We start from the raw sequence: 23322 nt of genomic DNA, 5'->3' as shown, positions 1-23322 counted from the left end.
TCAGTTCCCTCCCACCTTTCCTGAAAGGTTATTTACAGGAAAACAATTTAACTCACTTAATTTCAGTTTTCTGGAACATTCCAGATACTTAACAGTCCCTGCACACCCCAAATGAGTAACTGAGCATGGCAAAGATCAGGGCGTTCTTACTAGCCCTTGCCTTAAACTTGATAGATTTTTTACGGCAGTCTGAACCAGTAACTGCTTTCAGCCCTTATTTGAATTTTACTTTAAAGACACTTTTTTTTCTTTACAAGATCCAGTGTTCAGTTGTATAAATACTGAATGAGCTTTAAATATTCATGTTCTTCAGAAGGGCTTGTCAATATTGTTTTTAACTTGCCATGCCAACTTGTCAGTTTCATTATTTCTTCTTTCCCCCAAGACTGGTTTCAAAGACTTAATAGAAGCTATACAGAATATGAAGGTTTATTTCAAAAGAATACATTTGCAAGAATACACATAAATGCACTCAATGTAACAGTACCTTCTGCAAAAATAGGTTACATAATACCCAGTAATGAAAGAACAATCTTATTTCTCTACAAATTAGAAAGCAGAGAGAATAGCCTGGACAACCTTCAAAACGGAGGTTATAGCTGTGTATGTTGTGAGAAGTAGCCAACTTTAAAGCATGACACCACAGAGCTAATGCTGGTAAATCAAACTAGCACACAGCTGCAACCCATTCTTTTATACAAGATTAACAAATATTTTGGTTCCAATTTGTCTTTATACAGCTCTAGTGCCTCAGGGAAAATGCTTATCAAAGATACACAAAAACTATCCAAAATTACAACGTAACTATTAAAATGCCTCCAAAATTGAGAGGAAAATAAGCATGTTAAATTAAAAAAATTTAATCAGGAGTTCTGGACAAGATTTCCTGTTTTTAATCAGAGAAAGTTTACAAGAAATTTCAATAAGTTATCTTGAAACCAAGCAGCTGTAGATCTTAGAATCTTCGTGGAGGTCCACCTTTAAATGGCTTAAATCCTGAGCCACTTCCCCTCTGCATGGAATTCCCTGTGATCTGTACAACTCTATTTATTGGTGACGAGTTACTGGAAACAAAGGTGTTAAAGAAGTGTTATCAAAAGTGTCTACACTCTTGGTGCAACAGATAAGAACATCCATACTTCTCATATCACTTAACTGTTAAGTCTCAAAAGAATCTTCAAACCATTCAAGACAAGAGGCTTTACAGGAAGCTTCTGAACAGCACTAGCAGAACAAGAACTGTGGAGCCAAGTGCTGGCATTTAAGGATGGATTGCATGTTGCACAGCAGCAAGCCTTTGCTGCTATACTGAGGCTACTGCACTTCTAAAGGATAACGTGCACACTGGGAGCTCACTGGGGAGGTCGAAGGAAGGAATAATTTGTGTACCTCGTGTGTGGAGACATCATGCCACTTCCTCCACGGCCATCTCCCATTCTCCTTGCATCATGATACCCACTTCCTTGAGAACTAGGTCCATGCCATTCTTTCCTTGGTCCAGTTTCACGACTGTGCCGTTCAACAACATGTCTGTCTTCATTGTAGTGCTAGCAAGAAAGTTATTTTAAGAATGAAAGGTCTATTTCATCATCAACATGAAGTGAGTTTTTCAAGAAAGCTAAGCCAAGAACTCTCCAGCATCACTACCTCATACCTAGTAGTTTGGGCTTTCAATCCATAAGCATCTAAACCATTTTAAAATAAGTCCTGTTAGAATAACTCTAGGTATCAAAGTGGAACTGTTTTGCAGTAATGAGTGTGCAAAGGGTGAAGTTTCATGAGCTTGTAATTTACTCCCAGTTCTACCCCAAGAACATAATAACTAAACAAACATATTCCACGTATCTGCACAAAGAAACATTAAATGCTTCAGTTGAGAGTAGCATGAAAAACTGGCTTTTGTTGGCTTTCAAGATAAATCATACAGAATGTTTTTTCACTTAGAAGCACTGAAAGTAACACGCAGCATCAGATTAAGAACCTGAAAAATGTTATGATAACATATTCTGAAAAGCCTAATCAGCAACTCATTCACATCCTGTTCTGACCCACCTGGAAGAAACTAGACTTAAGAACCAGGTATGTTTTCTGCAGACATTTTAGCTTAGTTAAGGAAAAAAGCAATACCAATAGTATTTAAAGAGAAACAAGCAGCTTTAAACTAGTTAGAATGCTTGTTACGATTTATGTGATGCTATGTTGTCAGCTCATTTTTCCAGCATTATTTTTTATTTCCCAGTTTCTTCCTGCCTTGTGCATACACATAGAATAAGAATTACTTACTTGTCCTCCACCACCTCGCTCTCCCATCACTCCTCGTTCTCCTTCCCTGCTTCCATACCCAGAAGCACTGCTCCGGCTCCCAGGAGGTGCACCTCTTACATGTCCAGACACTTCTCTTCCTGATCGATCTGGCCTCTCACCTCTGTAAAAGTTGCTTTTATCAAAATTGTGGTTTCAGTATAATATAGTAGATACCAAAACCTAACAGACTTCTAAACACTCCATATTGCTAGCAACTTGCAGGTGGCTTCTGGGAAACATTCTTTTAAATCTACATGGCTCACTAAATATTGAGAAGTGTGCATGTATTTGTTTATATCAGCATTTTTACATAAAAAGCCTCCTTCCTATATATTTCTTTGCATAAATAAGAATAGACTGTTAGGCGTCAGCATAGAGTTTATTGATGTTTAGTATATGTGACAGAGTAATCATCAAGTTTTTCCTAATGTTTTGGAAAGGGACTTTGCTACTCTTTAGGAGGGAATCTGTTCTCTCTTCACCCATCAATTCTTGAGGCATTATTACCATGGATAAATTCTACAAGAATCACTACTTTCACTAGTTGTATATCCAGGAAGTTTACCTGCCATCACGTTTGTCTGTGCTTATGCTTCCCTCGTTCTTCCAATTTGTTTGCCTAGGTGGATTTGAACCAGTCTCTCTTGGATGTCGACCGTGTGGTATTTCAGGTCTGTCATGAATTATCACTGTTCTTCTTTCATCTCTGTCTCCCCGCACTTCCCGTCTGTCTGTATCTCGAAGTTCACCTCTTGGTGGTGGTGGCTCATTTCTTCGGGAGTCACTGAAATTCTTTGGGTATCTCTCAAACCCTGGTTCTTCTCTTCGTGCTGTTGGGCGAGTCTTTTTTGCTTCACCTTGATTTACAAATCGTTCTCGCCTAGGTTGTTAAAGCAGGAAAAAGTCATTTGCTTGTCTTCCATTCTTCCCATTTCTCCTTAAATATAAGCTCAGAGGTTAGGAGATACTATTCATATAATCATATTTAAAAATACTATTCATCTTTTTACATGCTATACATTGCAAGAATCCTTACACACTGAATTACATTTGTCTTTACAGTTAGCATTTTGAACTTGAGTTCTTAAATCCACCTTAACATTTTTCAGTGGATTTTTCTGTGTGTAGTTTGGCATCTGCAATATTGAAGTCTTGTAGGGTCTCCTTTTTACTTTCCTGGTATGAAGCACAGGGAATGCTAGATTTAGCCTTGCTTCTTAAGATGAATTAACCAAGCAGGACAGATCTAATTCATGAGAACCCATTTGTGACAAGGTATGAAAGGAAGAGTAATTGCAAAATTTCTTTTGTAGCATGATGAAAAGACCACCATGCAGCAATTCAACATCTCCAGAAAAAACCAAAAAATTTTATGATATAAATGGCCAGTCCTGAAGTAATTTCTAGACACTGCTACAATTCTGTTGCTGCACAATGACATCTTTAACTATTCTAAACGTAAAGATGTTGGCAGACCCAATACCTGCTGCCCCATTATCATAACTTACCTATCAAAAGATGACGATGGAACAGAACCTTCTGGATATCGCCCCCGTTCTCTGTGATCAAAATCATTAAATCTGTTTGGTTGGCGGCTGTAATCTGAACTGTGACTAAAACGTGCATCTGTATCAAGAGCCATCTTCTTACTCTCATTCCAGTAAGGATCATCTCTCCTTTAAGAGAAACAAAGGAGCCATCATCAGTTACATGTATCCAAATCACAGCCTAATACTACTGAAAATAGTTTCAATTATGCATCAGTCATCAGCTTTAAAGACAAGCATTTGAACCCTTGTAAAGCTTCTAAAGGAATAAGATTGTATCCATAAATGTAAGAAAAATGGTTTTGGTGTTTTTGTTTCCTTAGACTACCAATCAACAGTATTTTGTAGCTTAGATTTTAGATACCATCAGTATAAAACAATACAACCAAAATTCTGCCTTCAAAAGTCTTCCAGGATAAATAATAACAGCAGCTTTCTAGATAAGAAAAAAAAATAATAATCAAAACAGCTTTCTCAGGAAAGAACAGTGTAGAAAGCATCACCCCCTTGATCATCAGAAGCACTCAGGTGCAGTCTTCATGATGAGAAAGCAAGACACTGTTACTTCATGTGGAGAATAAAGGCAGCTTCATTTTCATGTACTTCAATATTCTGCTATTGTTTCTAGCATGAGACCTTACAATTGCCTTCTATTGTACCTCCCTTAAGTCAACTTTATGGCAAAGATCTCAGTCCTATTTTTTCAATTATAGAAACTACTTCTGAGCTATGATTCAAGGGGCTCAAGCAGCCAGTGGAACAAGTCATCAACTTGAGCACAAATGAAAATCCACACACTGGCTCCCCTGAACCATTAATTTATCAGGAAAGTAAATTCTTAATGAATTAGAATCTAGAAATTTTGGCCATTAAGGCAGGAGAATAGCTTTTCTCAGCAAATGCACTCAATTATACTAACATTCTTTTGGTACTGTAAGACTTAATTACCGGGATGCTTCTATGTCAAAGCTCTCTGATACAGATACCACGTTTCATACCTGACATACACTGATGTCAAAAATAAATACCAGAATTTCAGTTCTTCTGTTTAGACTTGTTTCAGATATAACCACTTTTCCAAGTCACAAACAGCTACCAGCTCTTTATAAGGGTTATAAAACAATGGTTTCAGAACTAGACTACCTGTGATCTACATCACGTGGACGTTTCAAAGCGTTCCTCTTTTCCTGTTCGTAGCGAAGTTGTTGTTGTTGTCGACGAAGCTCCTCCCTTTCACGAGCAATACGCTCTGCTTCTTTTCGACGTTCCTACCATGAAAGGGATGGGTAAATAAGCACATCAGACAAAAGAGCTCTAATTAGAGATACGTATGAAATAGTAAGTATACAGAACTAACGTTTGACAGTTTTCTACTAAAGGCTGTCTGAATATAATTCATGCTTGGATAGCACCCAAGACTCAGGAGCATGAAGGAATATTTCTCTAAAGAAGAGACAATGCATCTGTTAGGTATAAAAATCTCCAGGTCCTTGTTCATTTACTAATTCGTTCACTGCCCAGAAATACAGCTCATTAAGTTTGCTATACCATTGTTCTCTAGGAAAAAGCTAATAAAATTACTTAAGACTAATTAGTAGAAGCAGTGTCACCTACTGAACTTCAGTATTAGTGTTTCTGACAGACACTACTGTATCAAGAACTTGCCATCAAATTACTAGTCAAGCAAGCTAAAGACTGCTGCTGCTGCTTTACAGCGTTGCTTATTTATTGTTGGAGTGGTTCTTCTGAGGTCTGAGTGGAAGGCCAAAGAGAAATTCATATCAAGTGCAAACTGAGTTACAGTCCTCAACTGATAGTGCATTATGGTCTGAACTACAAGTATGCATACCTGTTCAATACGAACACGCTCTCTTTCCAAACGTTCTCGTTCCATCCTTTCCCTCTCTAGCTTTTGCCTTTCAATTTCTAATCGTTCCCTTTCTCTCTGCAAGCATTCTTCTCGTTCGTGCATTATTCGGATACGTTCTCTCTCTCGACGTTCCCTCTCAGCAATTTCTCTTCTCCTGAAGAAAGACAATAAAAACAACAAAAAGAGGTAGCAGAAACTGAGTTGGAAAACTTTCTCCTCTAAAACTAACATCACCGTAGGCACAGACATTCATAAACTATTTGTGAGAAGGCTAGTACTGAGAGAAGCTGTGGTATTAGAAGCCTACTCCTTTTAGCCCTAAGTAGCCAAACTGTATTCTGCAGAACCACTTAAAGCAGACAACAGCTACTGAAACATTTAAGTCATGAATTATCATTCTGAGTTTTTTTTTTTTTTGCACGATTCATACTGCTGTATTGTTATCTGGCAGGTAACAACAGTAGCCTAGCAAATAATTCCATTTTGATCTTCAAAATACTTGCTGTTTTAGCTGCTGCACACTTCAGACTAACAAAATTTTAATTACTTTCTGTCCAAAAACAAGACAAAAACATGACTGTTCCGAGTTGCACAGATAGTATTCTTGTATTTTTTCTTCATCCCCACCTCCTATAGAACAGCTTACAGGAAGCAGGAAAGGTATTTTCTCCTATGCTTACTGGAAATTCCTTTGTTTTGGGAAATCCAATTAAATACACAAGTCACTTAACTATTCCCTGCAAACTTTTTGTCACATAAAATAAACAGAATAAAAGAAACTAGCCATTTATTCCTTTTATGTAAAGAGACAAGATGGTATTTTGCTCGATTTGTCATTTAGGCATGTAATAGATCTCAGAAAGTTACTATCTTTGGCCACATCTCCTATTCAACTTCTTGTCCTTTTGCAAAGCAAACTAGCATGCAGTCACACCCCCCTAACAAGCACTAAGCTATGCACATACACATATGGCTTTTAAAATATTAAACAAGAAATTTTGAGTCATTTTATTTGTACAAGGGTACTGTTAGGTACAATCTCAGACTTTAACATCTGAGTAAAAGGTCTGACAATACATTCTAATTAGATTTCTAAATAAAGTATCTGATAATTAATGTGTAAAATAGCCTTTAGCAAAAAGTTGAATTACTACCTTCGGAGTTCAACAGCTCGTCGTATTCTTTCCAATCGAACCATGTGTTCTCGCAATCTCTGTTCCTTCATCTTTTCAAAAGGCAAGATATCTTTTCTACCCCTGTATTCCCTGAATTTCACTTTATCTTGAATAATACGCTCTTTGTTCCTCAATATCTGCGGCTATAGATAGAGATTACAATGGTTATTTCAGAAGTCTCATTCACTTAGGGAGATTTCTGGATGCTACGTTCAAATACCATTAACTACTGAGCATACAAAGCTTCTATCTAAGCTTAGTAGTTTATGATACTTCACAGACTCTCAGGAAAATAATAACAACAATGATATGTGTGTAAGATAGCATCAAATCATAAGGATTCCAGTAAATCGATTGAAACTTACTTTCTCAAACCTTCCCCTTCTCACTGTCCTAGAGTGGCCTTGGTCTCCTTTTGTTTGGTCAAGAACTACAACGTGACCTGGGCTTTTACCACCTAGGGAATAAGGAAGGAAAAAAAGAAAAAAAAAAAAAGGAGGGGAGCAATTTAAAACAAACATAGTCTTCTTTTGCTTATTACAGATATTCATTGACTTAGAGATTTAGAAATGTCACTGAAGTGCTACTGGTAGCAGAAGCATGCCAGCACATTTCTGTAGTTAAGCATGAATGGAACTTCACATTGGCTCTGAAGCAATAGATATTACTGGATTGTAGAGTTGAATCAGTGGTTAATTATTTTTGTTCCAACTAAAAGCAAGAACATGCCCCCCAGACAAGTCAGACACAGATTCACAAGGAGGAAACATGGCTATATTGCATACTTATTCTTTTCTTTTCTTCAGTTTTTTTAGTGGATTCTTGATTAGGGCCACTTGCTCCATTATCACTCTTCTCATCTTTACCTTCTGTTTTCTTGGCTTCTTTACTTTCTTTTTTTTCAGATTTCTCAGATTTCTTCTCTTCTTTTTTGGTTGATGGTGTTCTTGTTAGGAAAGAAACACACAAACACAATGAGGAAATTCAACCTAAGGAATTTTCACAACTTTAGGAGACATGTGAAAGTTCTTACTTGCTGGTTTTATCACTTGATGCAGTTTTCTTATCTCCTGTGCTTCTACTTGAGCTAGATTTCTCATCGCTTTCCTTCTTCAGCTCCTTTTTGGAGGGATCGCCTTTTACCTACATTTTTTTCAAAAGCAAATATGTTAATACAGATTTTTGTCCAAGATGGTCTATTTGGGTGAACTTTTCATTTTATTAAACCTACTTTCTCTACAGAAATTTGTTGTCCATGCAGCTCTGTCCGATGAAGGTGGGCGATACATCTGGCCACTTCTGTACTAGAAGACATGGTTACTATGCCGTAACATTTTGCCCCTGGACTTCGTGCATTTGTGACCACCTTTGCACCAAGTACCTACATAAGCAGGTGAAAATTAGGTCTTTAGAAACACATTTCTAATGAGGAACAGATGATATGCCAATAACCTTTTTACCCTAGTATATATGAAACAACAACAAAAAAACCTCACCCCATTGGAAGGAACAACACTACAGGTTTTGTAAAGCAAACAATCACACCCTTTCAAAACCTTTATCCCAACTTTCAAATCATGGCAAATTAAAGCGTATGTCATGTTTTGACCAGTAACAACCACATGCATGTTACCTAACCGCTCTTTTTTTTTTTTCTTTTTCTTTTTTTTTTTTGAGAACTACCATCAGAATTCATGCTGATCTGAAATTGATGTTTCATCTATAATGGATGAACATGCATATAAGAAACAAGTCAGCTGCTGCCAATTAATCACAAGAAGGTATAGTAAATTACTGCATAATATTGCTTAAGGCAAAAAGTTCTTTAAAAGGTAACTACCAAATGTGTCAACCAAGCAGCTTTGGTAACCAACTCTTAGACATGTGCCTCTTGAGAAAACATGAAGTCTTGTGTTGTGGCTCCTTGTTAGAGTTTCAGTAACAACAGGAGCAAGTCTTATTGGTTGACATAATTTATAGTGCATTAATTTAATCATTTTAGCAGCCTGCAGTGCTGCAGTCATTTAGTCATTACATTTTTCCCCATTTACTTAAAAGTGGGTATTGAAGTACATACAGCTGCTGAACATATATCAAGCAAAAACAGGCAGAGAATTGGAAATTTTAACAAAACAGACTCTTATGTTTCACTACTCGTGAAGTCATTAAATAAAAGTGCCTCCTTAATTTATTATAAAGATCAGATTCATAGAATTCCTATACTAACCCAAAATCCAGGAAAACTGACTTAGTTTAAGCAGCCTGTAATAAACTTCATAAGAAGAGTCCCCAGAAGAGTAGACATTAGCAGTCATATATTTTAGCTTATTTTTCCCCCACTCAGAAGCCCTTAGAACACTTTTTTTTCTTTTAGTAAGTCTTTCAATCTTAAATACAGTTGCTGCAGAAGAACTTAGTCATCGCTATTCAATTAAAAAAAAAAAAATCTCAAGGCTTAAAGTCAGTCCTGACCTCAATGTTATTGCCATTTATATCTTACCTCAAAAGGAAAACAACTTTCTTATTAAGTTATGGGTCTTCCTGTAAGTACAAATTCTGACTTAAGATGCTGAATGTACTGGGGGTTTTTTTTAGGTTATACTGGTTAGACATTTCATCTCAGATTTGTATTTAAATGAATACTCAATTTCTGTATTTGCATAGAGTAAGGGTGTCATGGTTTCAGCTGGGACAGAGCTAATTTCTCCTTCATAGGTCTGGTATGATCCTATGTTTTGACTTTAGGAGCAAAACAGTGCTGATAACACACTGGTTTACAGTTGTTGCTGAGCTGTGCTGTACAGAGCCAAGGCTGTTTCAGTTTCTCAGATTCTTGTACTGTCCTGCCAGCGAGAGGCGCAGAGGGAGCACAAGGAGCTGGGAAGGGACAGAACCAGGAGAACTGACCTAAACTGGCCAAAGGGATATTCCATATGACATCATGTGGAAAAAGCCTGAAAACAGTGGGGAGTTGGTCTGAGAGCTGCTGCAGCTTGGAGACTGGCTGGACATCAGTTGGCAGGAGGTGAGGATATGCACTGAGCATCACTTTGTTTGTATATGTAGTAATAACTATAACTCTACCCTCCCCTTCCCCCCCCCCCTCCTTTCTTCTCTTAGTAAGTAGTTTTTATCTCAACCCACAAGTTGTACTTTGTTGTTTTGGGTTGGTTTTTTTCCCCTGATTCTCTCCCATTGGGAGTGGAGGGAGTGAGCAAACCATTACAGTGTGGTGTTCAGCTGCCTGCTAGGATAAACCACAACAAGGGGTTATGGGGGAGGAGGCACACATAACACACACAATATCACACCAGATGAAATACCTTTCCATATTTTCCAAAGAGATTTTTCAAGTCAGCAGCTTTTGTGTTGGAAGAGAGTCCGCTAACCCACAGGTTTCTAGTTGAACTTCCACTGCTACCACTAGCACTGCTTCCACTTCCTGAAACAAGTTTTGCAAAACAGCCAACAGAATTAAGGAGACAAAGATTCAGTGAATATTGAACTAAACTGTTGCTGACAAAAGAAACTTAGCCTGTTACCTTTAAGTAACTGTTTATCCGGTTACCTTTCTTGAAAAGACTTCTATATAAAAAAAATATGTGCCATAAGATTTCATTCATTCACCCACATCATGAGACCAACAGCTTGGCTTACTTGACAGAGCTAGGAATTCATACAACACTCTGTTTAAGGGATGCTTCAGTTCTTTAGGTAAGTTTATTAAACTTCAAGTTTTGGTTCTTATTGGTAATTTCCATCTAGAAACACACCCAACATTTGTTTTTCATTAGTATGTCTTTACACTAACCAAATTACCAAAGCAATGACTGAAGGGTTTACGGAGAAGACAGTTAATCCTCAACATAACTTATTTTTTCTAGCCTCCAGAATCTGTTTATTTCCACAGCTTCTTGGTGTCTACCCTCCATCCAGAGCAGCTTTTTAACACACTGCTGGATGTGTGCTTACCAAATGTTAGTTTGCACATAAAGGAAAATACTAAGGACAAATAGAAAAAAGAAAAGAAAAAAAAAACAATAAGAAAAAAAACAAACATGTTTTAGCCATTATTGTAACAACTTAGAACTCAAGAGTCACATACAAATCCCCAACATCTCTTGTACTGTTTTGTTCAGTTTCTTGTTATTTGCTGTTAGGTGTATGAACTGCTTCTGTTGAAACATAGCTGGTTGTACAGGCTAGAGAAGCACAGGAGCTCCAGTTAAACAGCTGGAAACTCTGATGGTGTGCAGTTTTCAAAGGTAGTTTAACCACCCTCAGAAACACCTGGCTTTCCTTCTTCAATGTATCAAGATGGACTAAGAGCAAAAGGTAATAAAACCTCAGCTATCTTCATCTAGGATTATCTTGACAATCCTGGATTATCTTGATAAACTGCGATATTCTAAGTTTATCATTAAATAGCAACTATCTTGGCTTTGCATATGTATATTTTTAAGACAGCCTTATGATAGTGACTATTACAGATGTTGTAAATGCTGCATGGAAACAGATTTGCTATTTCTTTAATTTCATCATAAATATAAAATTATCATGAGCAGACAGGTATGTACAGACGACTGAATTACATCTGTCACACAAACTTCTCCTAAAAACTTCACTTCTCATGTGAAGTTCCATTCATCCTTTGTGATATGGGAGATTATTTGATGAAGATTTTTGGGAAAGAGCAAAAAAGGCAAATTAAGGAGGCACATCAGCTTTTAAGAATATATTTGCTCAGCACTGAAGCATCCATTTAACTGTTGACATTAAGGCATACCAGAGCTCCACTATGAATTTTTCATTGTAAAACTGGGTTTTGCGGTAACAGAAGAAAACACCAAGGTATACAAAGAGCTTCCAACGTTACTGCACTGACAACCACATGCACAATTTTGCTAGCCAGCATGTTAGCTGTTATACTGCAACTGAAAGTTCACTTTATTTAAAAACTGAGCAAGAATTGAAGTCTGAACAAATAATTTAACTAGTGTTATATTTAAGTAACTGCATGTGAGTATTTTGCATTTTTATGCGTATATATAATCAGTCCTTTAGGCTGATGTCAAGTTGCAGTAAGCATATCTGAAAATTACACCTTCTTATCAAAACAAACACCTAGGAGATGTTGAGTTTGCTCACAACAGTATTTTGAAATAGAAGAATATATTTCCATTGAGTCCCCAGAATAAGTATTTTTGATCCTATAAGAAATCTGATCTTATAAGAAATACACACACAAAGAGCTAAGGACTACTGCACCCCTGGCACAATTTACTACAGACAAGTTCAATCATATAAGCCATTTTAATACATAGCAAGGACGTTCTCAAAGAGGAAGGCATTTACTTCAAGACAGTACTGCCCTAACTTGTAATAGTTACCTTTATCATCCTTTGATGTTGTCTTGCTTTCTTTAGATTCCTTAGTAGAGCTAGAGAAGCAAATTAAAAATCAGAAGAAAATTGAAAATACAGAATTTGCTAAGCACTGCATTTTATACTAACAGACAAGTTAACATTTCAAAAAAATAAAAAAAAAGGCTAGACTGTGTATTTGAACAAATGATTCCCTCATGGATTCTTGCACTGATTTTCCCCAGGATGCCTGAAGATCTAGATTTTCTGACAACTCTATTCAGTGGATATATGGCAATCTTCTCCAGATTTCAGGACGGGGACTTGACTTCATTTTGTGTTCTTAGAACTGATAGCTGTTCATTACCATCATCACAAGGACATTTAAAAAACTTGTCAAATTGGAAAAAAAAAATAAATAAATGCTGACAATTCGACAATGCAATCAGTAGGACATAGTGTCTATACGAAGATCTTGAATTTTAAAAAGTAACTTATGGCGGTCAAAAAAAATCTATAGGCAGGAGCATAGGATACTAATTACAAGATTCTTGCTGCTACCCCCTTAATGTAGAGTGATCTTATTGAATGCTGGCACTCAGTATCGTAAAGAACTGACATAGAAAAACAAACCTCTTTGCTTGACCAGAGGCCCCAGTAGACGAGGGACCTTTCTTCAAAGTATCCTTTTCTTTGTCTCCAGATTCTGCTTTCTTTGAACCTTCTCTGGCTTCCTTCTTGACAGGATCACCCTTCACGCAGTCTTCCTTCTTACCATCTTTATGGTTCTCAGTCATCTCATAGTCCTTGCTTTCCTTCTCCAGGCTCTGTGAAATGGCATCCTGCCCATCCTTTGGCTTACTTGCTTCAGAATCTGTAATTTTCACATTTTTACCTGTTTCTAGGAGGTCATCACCATCAAAATCCAGAGTGATGGCATCTTCAGCCTGGATTGTAACCGATATGTTATCATCCTCAGCTTCTTTCACAGACGTGTTAGCTTCCATCTCTTCATGAGCCGTGTGATCAGCCTCAGCTAGGCTTTCTTCTGAAGGAAGAGGTTTAGATACTTCTTGTGTACCATCACCAGAACCTGCTTTATCTAAGAGGATTTAACAGGAATAAATATGGCAAAACAAGAAGTTTAAACAATTTCATATGCATATGCTAGAATAGGACCTAGAAAATACAAAGCCAGTTATTAGCACTGATGGAAGGTTAGGAAAAAACACAAGGTGTATTAACACAAATATAAATCCTTTACCCAGGATCACTTATTCTTCATGGCAAAACACATTTCCTAGAGACAAATACCAAAACATTAGGAGTCAGAATATGGTTCCATCCTGGAGATACCCGTTCTTCATAAGAAGTATCCATTTTCCAGTTTAGGATTTAGCATGTCATAAGAAAATAGTTGCCTTGGATGCTCACAGTTTGGTTTAATCCATCTTTCAATCTTCCTGGTTTTGAGACTTCAAACCTTCCCAAATCCAAAAGTATTACAGTCTTGGAGAATTTCAGTCAGTCTTCCACGTTGGTAATCTTTGGCTTTTCCTTTCCAAGCTTGTTGTTTGGCAGTCAAGTTAACTGTACAAGGCTACTGCAGAAAATAGAGTGAGCTTTAATCCAGAGTTCGTAGACAGATGGTTCTCAGTCTTCATCCACTGGACAGATTTTCCATCTCAGTCCTACACCGGCACCTCAAACGGTGTTCTTCAGCTTGCACTGGAGATATTTCAGTCGTAGGTCCCTCGTACACAAGGAGTCTGTAGTTTTATCCTGTAACTTCAGTGTTAATTCCATCTTGCGTAACGTGATGTGTCCTTTTCTAGTCCACAGTATGTAGAATCCTTAAGACTTCTGTCCAGAAAGTCTGTTTGCCCAAATGCATTATATTCCTTCTATAGTTTCACTAATGAGTACAGCTTTAAAATAAAGGTAGCCACTCCACAGGTTTCCAAACACTTGTTTTACCATTCTATATATAAATGGTATTTCCAAGTGACAGTAAGCCAAGCATATGATGATCCACACATTTTTGGATGCTCAGGTTCAGTGTAAGGGAGTATCATTTCAACTCAATTAAACATCAGTTACTGCAGTGCAAGTTGGAAGCATTTGCATCAAGACTTACCGTATACTAGAATCAGAGTCCTTGAATACTATGGTTGCTTTTGTGTTTGTTTTTTGTTTTTTAAGACTAATGGTATTGCAGCTATACTATACATCCACTACAGTAACTGATAAGTACTGTAATCAACTCTTAAAAGTAAAATAACTCTTAAGAGCGAGAGAAACCCATTGACTGCAGTGATTCCAGGTGCTAAGCTTAATAAGGAAACAACTGATACTTAGTACTGGAGACAAGACTAAGATTAGTAAAGAGACCAAATGTTACAGGAGAAAATTGCCTGCTCTTACCAGGCTAAAGACTTTTGAACTATATTAAACTTCAAACATACCTTTCTCATTTTCCTCATCTTCACCATCCTGCAAGAAAAGGAAGTCAAGACTAAATGTCTTCTATTTTAGAACTTAAGGTAGAACAATTCATATTTTCTATCAAACTTCAATCACATGAAGGCTAATCAAAGAAGTGAAAAACTACTTCCAACGAAAACATGACACAGGAACTAAGACTGTGTTCCTTCCTTGTCAAATCACTGAAAACTTGTACCAAAGTTCGCTAGTATCTGTCTGCAACACTTGCAGTTGGCTGCAACATCAAACTGTCCTCTGTCCTGCTGTAGCCTTTAGAATAGATGGATGTCACACTTCTAAGCACTACTTTCAGTAAAACATAAGCACTCCATCACTGGCTTTGAAAGCTTATGAGAAGGAAGCCTACCTCATTTCAGACTTCTCATTCAGTATTTCAAGGAGAAACACAATAAGTAAATTCTTGTCAAAATCTAACACCCCTAATAAGACATGATGTATGAGATGTCAGTTCCATGCAACTCAGACTGTATTTCTGAGCTTAGAGATGTTACAAATGTTAGCATTAAAAAAAATCAAAACAAAACAATAAATTCCCCAGAGACACATTTCCAATTTAAACCAGAAGTTCTATGCCTAAGAGCTGTTATACTATGTTATCATTTGTCATAGCCCTCTATAGCATCTTTAAGACAGTTTAGAAAACATTCCTTGCTAAGTTTATGCAATGAATAGTCCCAGATTATATATGGGAGTTTGCATTTATATGTGATGCCTTATTTGGAAGTCACAATTATTTGCTCTATTAAAAACAAACAAATAAATAAAAGCTCCCTTAATGTAGAACAGTGAAGATGAGAGTAAACAGTACCTGATCCTAAGATGCAAGCTGGAACAAAAGGCAGTCTAAAATGATCTTTTCAAAATTAGCTAATGTGCAAAACAATTAGAAATTATTAGAACTCACATGGACACTTGGAAAAGGGTAATCCTCCATGTCTTGACCTTCATTTTCCTATAATAACATAAAAGGAACTTGCTCAGCAACATACTTGTTTTATGACACTTAAAAAAAAAAAAAACAACAAGCAGAGCTGAGAGATTCAGTTAACTCAAAACATTTTAGCTAAATCAATACGCATTTGAAAAGTCCATCTTCAATCAAGTTTAGTGTTCAGACTAACTACATCATTACTAGTAACAAGGAAAAGAACCACCTGGGAAGTCAATTTTGGACTATGGTACAATTTTATCAATTAATACCACATTTATTTCAGGCCTACTCAGATACAAACCAAGAAAAAAGCAGAAAGAAAAAGACTTCCAAACTATCTTTTAGAGATAAGAAAGCAAGAAGTGGAAAAACTAGTTCTCACTTCCCATGAATATATGTTGCTGATAACAATGAACTTAAAATACAGAGTACCTGATTTTCAGAATCCTTTTCTACATCTTCTGTTGTCTCTGCTGGCTCCACGTTGAGGTATTTTTTCTTTTCTGCAGATGGGAGTTCTTTAGAATTCAAGTTCTCATCTTCAACAGATTCTTTAAAGTCCTTCAGTTCATCATTTCCATCTTGATCGCTTGTATCTTGAGTCTCCAATTCACTTTCCTGTTGATGTGAACAACAAATATTTGGCATTACAGTGGTTATTAGATATATTCAAAAAAAACCCAAACAAACAAACACCCAAACCACCACCGAAATCACCATTAGAATCACTGTTTTTGCAAAGTTGTTTTTTTTTTTTTTTTTTTTTTTTTTGGCTTTAACTAAAACCAAACACTGAACTTAAACAGAAACTGGAATATACTCCAATTTTTGAAAACAAAACAAAAAAAATACATACTTTTATTACCTTGACAAAGGAATCATCTTCAACTGAAGCATCACCAGTTGATTCATCAGCTTCCTGCTTTTTACCTGACAAAACAGGACAGGCTAATGACAAAAGCTGCAAAGTACAGTATGCTTTCTTTCAATACTGATTACAGGTAGGGCATTACTTTATTATTTTCTATGTGCTCCAGTTTATCTGAGCTGTTCTCTACTGCTTAACTCTCCTAAAGTCTAGTGTTTTTTAAGATGAGGAGGGAAAAAGAGTCAGATGAGTATGAACCATTAATGCTGTTTCATAAACAAGAAGTTACATCCAAGTTAGTGACTTGATATAATATCAACTCCTGTACTTTTAGTTACAATGAAATGTAAGAGAACATTAAGTATACACATCTAGCGTTGCTAGAGCTAAAGTACACTTTATAACTTAAGAATTTGGAAAGACCGGTCTTTATAGGATAACTAGCATCTCAGAGCTACTTCAGTTAAAAAGAACTTCTGAAGATCATCTAGCCCACCCAACCTCCAGAGAGCTGCAGAGAGCACTAATTTCCAAGTTACAATCATGTTGCTCAAGGTTTCATCTAGCTATGGTTTCGATTATCTGCAAGTCTGGAAGGTTCTCAAAGCCACCTTTATTGAGAGCTTTTCATTACTGCAGGGAATAATCAGCAGCACAAATGAGGTCATGCATCTGGTTTACACAGGGCACATTTCACTGAAGAATTCCAGTACACATGTGCTTTTTTCAACTAAGGATGTCTCAGTGAAGATGACAACTAGACAGACTGCGCTTTGGAACCCACTGCATTTCACAGAATCATAAAAGTTGGAAAAGACCCTTAAGATCATCTAGCCCAACTGTCAACCCGTCACCATCATGCCCACTAAACCATGTCACTCAGTGCCACATCAACCCTCTTTTTGAAAATCTCCAGGGACGATGACTCTACCACCTTCCTGGCCAGCCCATGCCAATACCTTACCACTCCTTCTGAGAAGAAATTCTTCCTAATATCCAATCTGAACCTCCCCAGGTGCAACTTAAGGCCATCACTTCTCATCCTATTGCCATTACCTGCGAGAAGAGGCTGACCCCACCTTACCACAACCTCCTTTCAGGAGCTGTAGAGAGCAATAACGTCTCCCCTGCTGCTCCCCATAACACTTGTGCTCCAGAGCCCTCACAGCTTCATTGCCCTTCTCTGGACACACTCAGGGCCTCAATATCTTTCTTGTAAAGAAGGATCCAAAACTGAAAACACCACTTAAAATCTTGAGACCTCACCAGAGCTGCTCTGTATGAGGGACGATCACTTCCAGCTCCTGCTGGCTGCACTGCCTCCAATACAAGTCAGGATGCTATCGGCCTTCTTGGCCACCTGGGCACACCAGAAGGTAGGGCCTCCTACCTGCAGGCATATCGACACGTCCTCCCAGCTTGGTATCATCTGCAGATTTACTAACGTTGCACTCAATCCTCTCATCCAGATCATCAATAAAGATATTAAATAGGGCCATCCCCAACTGATCACTGAGTAACACCAGTTGTGACCAGTCACCAGCTGGATTTAACTCCAAGCTCTGGCCCTGCCCTCCAGCCTGTTTCATACCCTGTGAAGCGTAACTGTCCAAGCCATGGCTTTCAGCTTCAAACCTTCAGCAAAAACAAGACTAAAGAACACTAATTACAGACATGTCCATACCAACATGCCCCTTCTAGGGCGTTCTGTCCAATTCATTCTATTGAACATGAGCCTATGTTACAATTTTAAGCAGCTCAATCAGAAAGCAGCTCTTTTGGGAAGAAGTGTTGCTATCTCCCGTTGAAAATTTGTATCAATTCAAGATGCAAATGAGATGAGTTGTTTTCACTGAAAGGCAACACTGACAGCATGCATACACCGCTCTGCAGTTTTCAGCTCAGAAATAAACTAGTCTCCAGGAAAAGACACATGGCAGAAGTTACGTTTATGGTTACAAAACATGAGAAAGTTCCAATCTAAATGCATGGAGAGAACCAACAAAATATTCTCATTTTTTTTATTTGGAATGCAGTAAATTTCAATAGATTTGTGAGATTTCAGAGGAAAACAAAAACCAAAAAACCCAGAAGCATAGGTATACTGAGGAAAGCTGGCTTTCTATAGAAAGAGATGCAGACTGATGTCAGAGAGGATAGTTTTCTATATGCTTCACAGCTGATGTCTGAAGAAAGAGTATCCCAAACTTTGTACTAATATTTCACCATTCTACAATATAACCTATAGCTGCAGATAACCTCAATATAACTAAAAAGCAGAGAGACCAGAAGGACACATTCATCTATTTTCTGCTTTAACATTCTCATTTCAGCTCTTCAGTTTGTTAAACCTGCAGGTCCAAGTTCTTCCTGCGTCCCAAACCGACTTAACCATACAGAGAAGTACCAATGCATACAGCTGATGCCAGACATTTAGCAATTAGTTAGCATGTACAATCTTGAAAACTATTTAAATTCATTCGTTTTGCCTGAGGAAATCTGGCAGGTGAACTTTACAGTGAATAAAAAAGAACTGACACAGCTATCTCTACTATGTCCCATCACTCTGCACTGGAGGCTAGAGGTAGGAAGTTTACTTTCAGTGACAGTTCTGCGTTTCAGGTTACTTTGACCTGATCAGTTACTTACTTCACAGGACTGATGTTGGCATAGGTTCATCAGTGACGGTGACTTGCTAAAAAGTAAAAATAAAAAACCAAACCTGCATTCATGAAAATTCAAAACTTCTCTCTGTTCATTCACCGCAGACTGTCGAAAGTGAGACTGTAACAAACATCCTTCAGAAACCAACGTTTGTGAACGTGCTCAAGACCAGTCTCAGTTAGAGGAAAATAACTGTGGCTAGAAGGTATGTTAAGAACTACTGTCCTGACAGCTGAGCCTTCTGAAAACAGGCGCAGTGAGTCGCAACTCATACAAGCTGTCAACAAACTGAAACATCTCATGTGTACGGTTATCTACGCAGTGGCTACTGAAAATGTCAGTGGCGTAAATAGTACTCACCACAAATGTGGGTGCCTGAGCTAACAACACAAACAGTAATTTGCCTTGGTATGATGGCACTCCTTTGTAAGCTGTGCTCAATCGCTTTTCTGGCAATGGATACACACCATAAAATTGCAACAGACTATTTACCCAGAGAATGGGTGTCCTCTTTAGAACTAAGCAGAAAATTTAGAACATCTTTTAAAATATTGTTTAAAATATTGTAAAATAAACGTGGGTTTATTTTCTACCATTTACAAGTCCTACAGTAGCTTAACTTTGCCCTATCCATTTGTGGCCCTCTACATATGGAACTGAGACTGAATATCCAAAATTAGCTAACACTGTATGCTAGACAAGTCTTCAACAATTCAACCTATATCAATATTCCATATAGAGTTTTCCTAATAGACAGTGCTCAGAAAGAAGCCACCTCACTTCTTCCACAGACAAGAGTTGCAGCAGAACTGACTACAAAAGACATTCAGATCTAAAATTGATGATATAGCTGATTTCCAACCCACACCCCCAGGGAAACCTTCTCTCCTATTCACCTCTCTGTCTGCCGAGAGAAAATTTATCCATAACTCCCACTCTCTTACCTTTTCTAAGGCTCTATTTTCTTTCTAACTCCAAGAAACATCCACTACTCCTCCTACTCTGCTTTGTACAGCAGTAGTAGTGTGAACAAAAAAAATCCTGCTGAACTGGTAGTGTCATTCATTTTACTGCTAGGCAGCAGTAAAATAATTAAAGTTACAAACCCACTAGAACGAGTCTCAAGTTATTGGGAGTTGAAACATCAGTACAAGGCTTGGAACAATCTATGAGCAAAATCAGTAAAGGATGCAACACTACACACAATGAAGAGTACATACAAGCCTAAGGAGGAACAAGATACTTCATTTTGAGAGAAAATTCAGTTGACAAGCATGCATCTCCTACATGCCTTCAGAAGTTTCCTAGTGACGTGGTTAGGGAATACATTTTTCAAGTGGTAGATTTCCAGGTGTAGGGGGAAACCTCCTGGCTATCAACAACATATTTCAACAAAAAAAAGCAGCAGACAGAAAGAGAAGACAAAATCAAAATCAGCAGTTAAGACAAACAATGCACAGCTAAAAAGAAAGAGTATGGCTTTGGTAGAACACATTTTCCTCCAGCTCAAAGGTACTGATCAGAAAGAACAGTTAGCAGTAATCCAGTAAGATCATAAAAGATTTTCCCTCAACCAATTAGTGATTTTTTTTTTTCTTGTTCTTAATTTGGAAGATTAATGAAGCACAAACCTTTCTGTTTTGGCACAAAATACGCTCCCAAAAGTAAAGAGAAAGTTTGCAAGAGTGAGCAGATAAGAACTTAATGAAGGTCATATTTTGCTTTGAGTTCTTTTAAGGCTGTACACGTGATACATATGAGCCTTACAATTTAATTCCCCAGAAGAGTTGGCAACAAGCAGCCACTGAAGCCAGGCAGCACCAACACTAGCAAGCAAACTATCTTTGTGGAAACAAAACAGTACAACTACACAAGAAGCTGGGTCAAGAACGTTGTCAGTCTAGTTTGTAGACCAGGAGGATAAAAAGCAGCAGAACTTAGAATGCTTAGAAAAGCATTCATCACAGCAGAACTAACTGCCATTTAGATCTCTGCATTAAAAATTGTGGAAGTATGTCCTTATTTAGCTTCCATGTTGTTTTCTTAAGCGCTGGTTACCATCCTCAGAGTAAGGAATAAAGTAAAGCCGCAGAAGAGAATGAAACCATATTCTCAGCTTATTTGCCTTCACTTTTCTAGTGTGCCATAAGCACAGCTGGGATGTCGCTCAAACTCTCTATAGAGACATTTTATTATTAAATTGCCTTCTCACAACGCCAGACAGAAACAATAACCATTTCCACCACAAAACCCAGCCTAAGACAATTGACAGTGGTATATGATCAACCATTTCCAAAGCAGGTATCTATGAACGTTCATAGCATATATGTTCAGTGAAGAACACTGTGTAAAGCAGACATTCCCTTTGCCATTATTACTTGACAGGTTACAGACACCCTCAGAAAACAAGCAACTTTCCCCCAGAACTCAAGTTCACAAAACACAAATAGTTACGCATAAGTAAACAATGCCAACAAAATCTCTGCCAAATATATCAGTTTATAATCTAGATAATTATTTTTCACAACATAAGAACAAAAGTTTCTTAATATGACATTTTAAATCACACTGAAAATTCTGATTATATTCAGGAATCTCTCGGTTATAAACCATCAGTGACAATCATGTTGATAAGTCACAGCACACAGCATTCCCCAGGCTCTGACCCCTACCACATACTGTTCCACACTCACCACTAAAGTGGGCCAGGTACCTTCTCACAGCTGAGCAACCTGCCAGCTCACCCCCTGCCCTGGCATGGGCTCTCAGCCACTGCACTGACACCCACCCACGAACAGTCCATGCTCAGGATCCCATGGCACATCCCCAAAGATCTTACAGAACATCTACAATGTTAAGGAGCACAGCACAAGTCTCCAGGATCCAAAGACTGTACAGCCAGCACCTTATGACACAACACCTGACCAACACATCCCATACGCATACAGCACCCCTATACTTTGCAAGGCCCAATGCATTCCACACCCTCAGTGATAAGCAGATGTGTGACACAGGGAGACAGACAGACAGCATGCTGCAGGAAAAGGAAACGAGCCGGTGCAACAGGTGGTGATGGGGGAAGCAGAGATGATGAGGAAGGAAATACCATGAGTGGAAGCAAGTGCAGAGGACTTATGTACAGAACTCACAAACAGTAAAGTGCAGGCACAAGCGGGGCCACGGTTCATTGTTTCTTTCTTAAGGTGCTGCATGCAACAAAAACCTGCTTAAATCTATAATATATATCAACAGGTATTCACCTTTGCCTTTAGCTGGCTTCTTGGTGGGCGTGTCAGCAGAAACAGTTATTTCAATGTTATCCGGATCACCTCCCTCCTCTTCGATAGCCTGAACGAGACACAGAAGGGCAGTTTTTAATGAAGTTCATTTGGAAGCCAGACGCTGTCGCTTCAGGATATGGGCGAGCCAAGTTCTTACATTTTCAGCTAAACAATGTCTTATGGAACACTTCATGTTAAACCGAAAGCTGGGGGAGAGGGAGGAAAGACCGACGCTAGTGACAGCGGCTTGTTTAAGCCGCTCTCGTGACATTCCAAAGGACAGCTTATCGAGCATCGGCACGTTTCTCTCGGGAATCACTGCGCCGGGCCACCGGTCAGCCGCAGTGACACGAAGGGGCAGGCGGCAGGCGGCAGGCAGCGAGCCGCAGCCACCCGGGAGGGCCTCAAGGCCGCGGGCCGAGCCTTGCCTGACGCCTCCGCTCCCCGCAGCCGGGCAGGGCGTGCCGCCGCCGGGCGGGCAGGGCCGAGCCGAGCCGAGCGACCCTCAGCCCTCCGCCAGCAGCGGCACCGGAGCGGTCCCGCCCCCCTCACCGGGGCCGGGAGAACCCCGCCCCCCTCACGGCGCTGCCCCCGGCCCGGGCCCGCGCGGAGCTCTCACCTGCTTGAGCCGGGAGATGAGCACGGTCTTCACGCCGGTGACGTCCAGGTTGCGCCGCTTCAGCTCCGACTTGAGGTCGATGACGCGCAGGTCGCTGATCTTCTTGCTCTCGGTGGGAGGCGGCGCCGCGGCCGCCGGAGCGGTGGGCGCCCCGGGAGCCCCCGCGGCGGCAGGAGACGAGGCGGCGGCGGCCAT

The 23322-nt window shown here is 38.9% G+C and overlaps 1 protein-coding gene across 12 annotated transcripts; it reads right to left on the bottom strand.

The window, feature by feature from the left end:
- Positions 1-413: 413 nt before the first annotated feature.
- SLTM (SAFB like transcription modulator) lies at positions 414-23322 on the bottom strand. Of its 12 annotated transcripts, none has more exons than XM_031616481.2 (21): positions 23128-23322; positions 22488-22575; positions 16552-16625; positions 16128-16313; positions 15669-15716; positions 14725-14752; positions 12893-13361; positions 12287-12336; positions 10220-10338; positions 8128-8277; positions 7930-8039; positions 7682-7842; positions 7262-7353; positions 6876-7039; positions 5701-5875; positions 4995-5119; positions 3813-3980; positions 2870-3184; positions 2284-2437; positions 1390-1547; positions 414-1064 (listed from the first exon to the last, which is right to left on the bottom strand). In XM_031616481.2, exons 1-21 carry the CDS (start codon positions 23320-23322, stop codon positions 956-958), a joined length of 3138 nt encoding a protein of 1045 aa, XP_031472341.2. In that variant the 3' UTR covers positions 414-955. The 12 variants fall into 12 exon arrangements, with proteins under 12 accessions (XP_031472341.2, XP_031472343.2, XP_090004907.1 ...); XM_031616483.2 differs by having other exon boundaries at positions 2284-2425; XM_090148781.1 differs by having other exon boundaries at positions 10220-10345; positions 12288-12336.

The sequence above is a fragment of the Phasianus colchicus genome, chromosome 12, assembly GCF_987193195.1.
Source record: "Phasianus colchicus chromosome 12, bPhaCol1.hap1.1, whole genome shotgun sequence".
In the NCBI taxonomy this organism is placed as follows: domain Eukaryota; kingdom Metazoa; phylum Chordata; class Aves; order Galliformes; family Phasianidae; genus Phasianus; species Phasianus colchicus.
The sequence above is the reverse complement of the archived record's forward strand: the minus strand, read 5'-3'. Positions and strand labels throughout refer to the sequence as shown.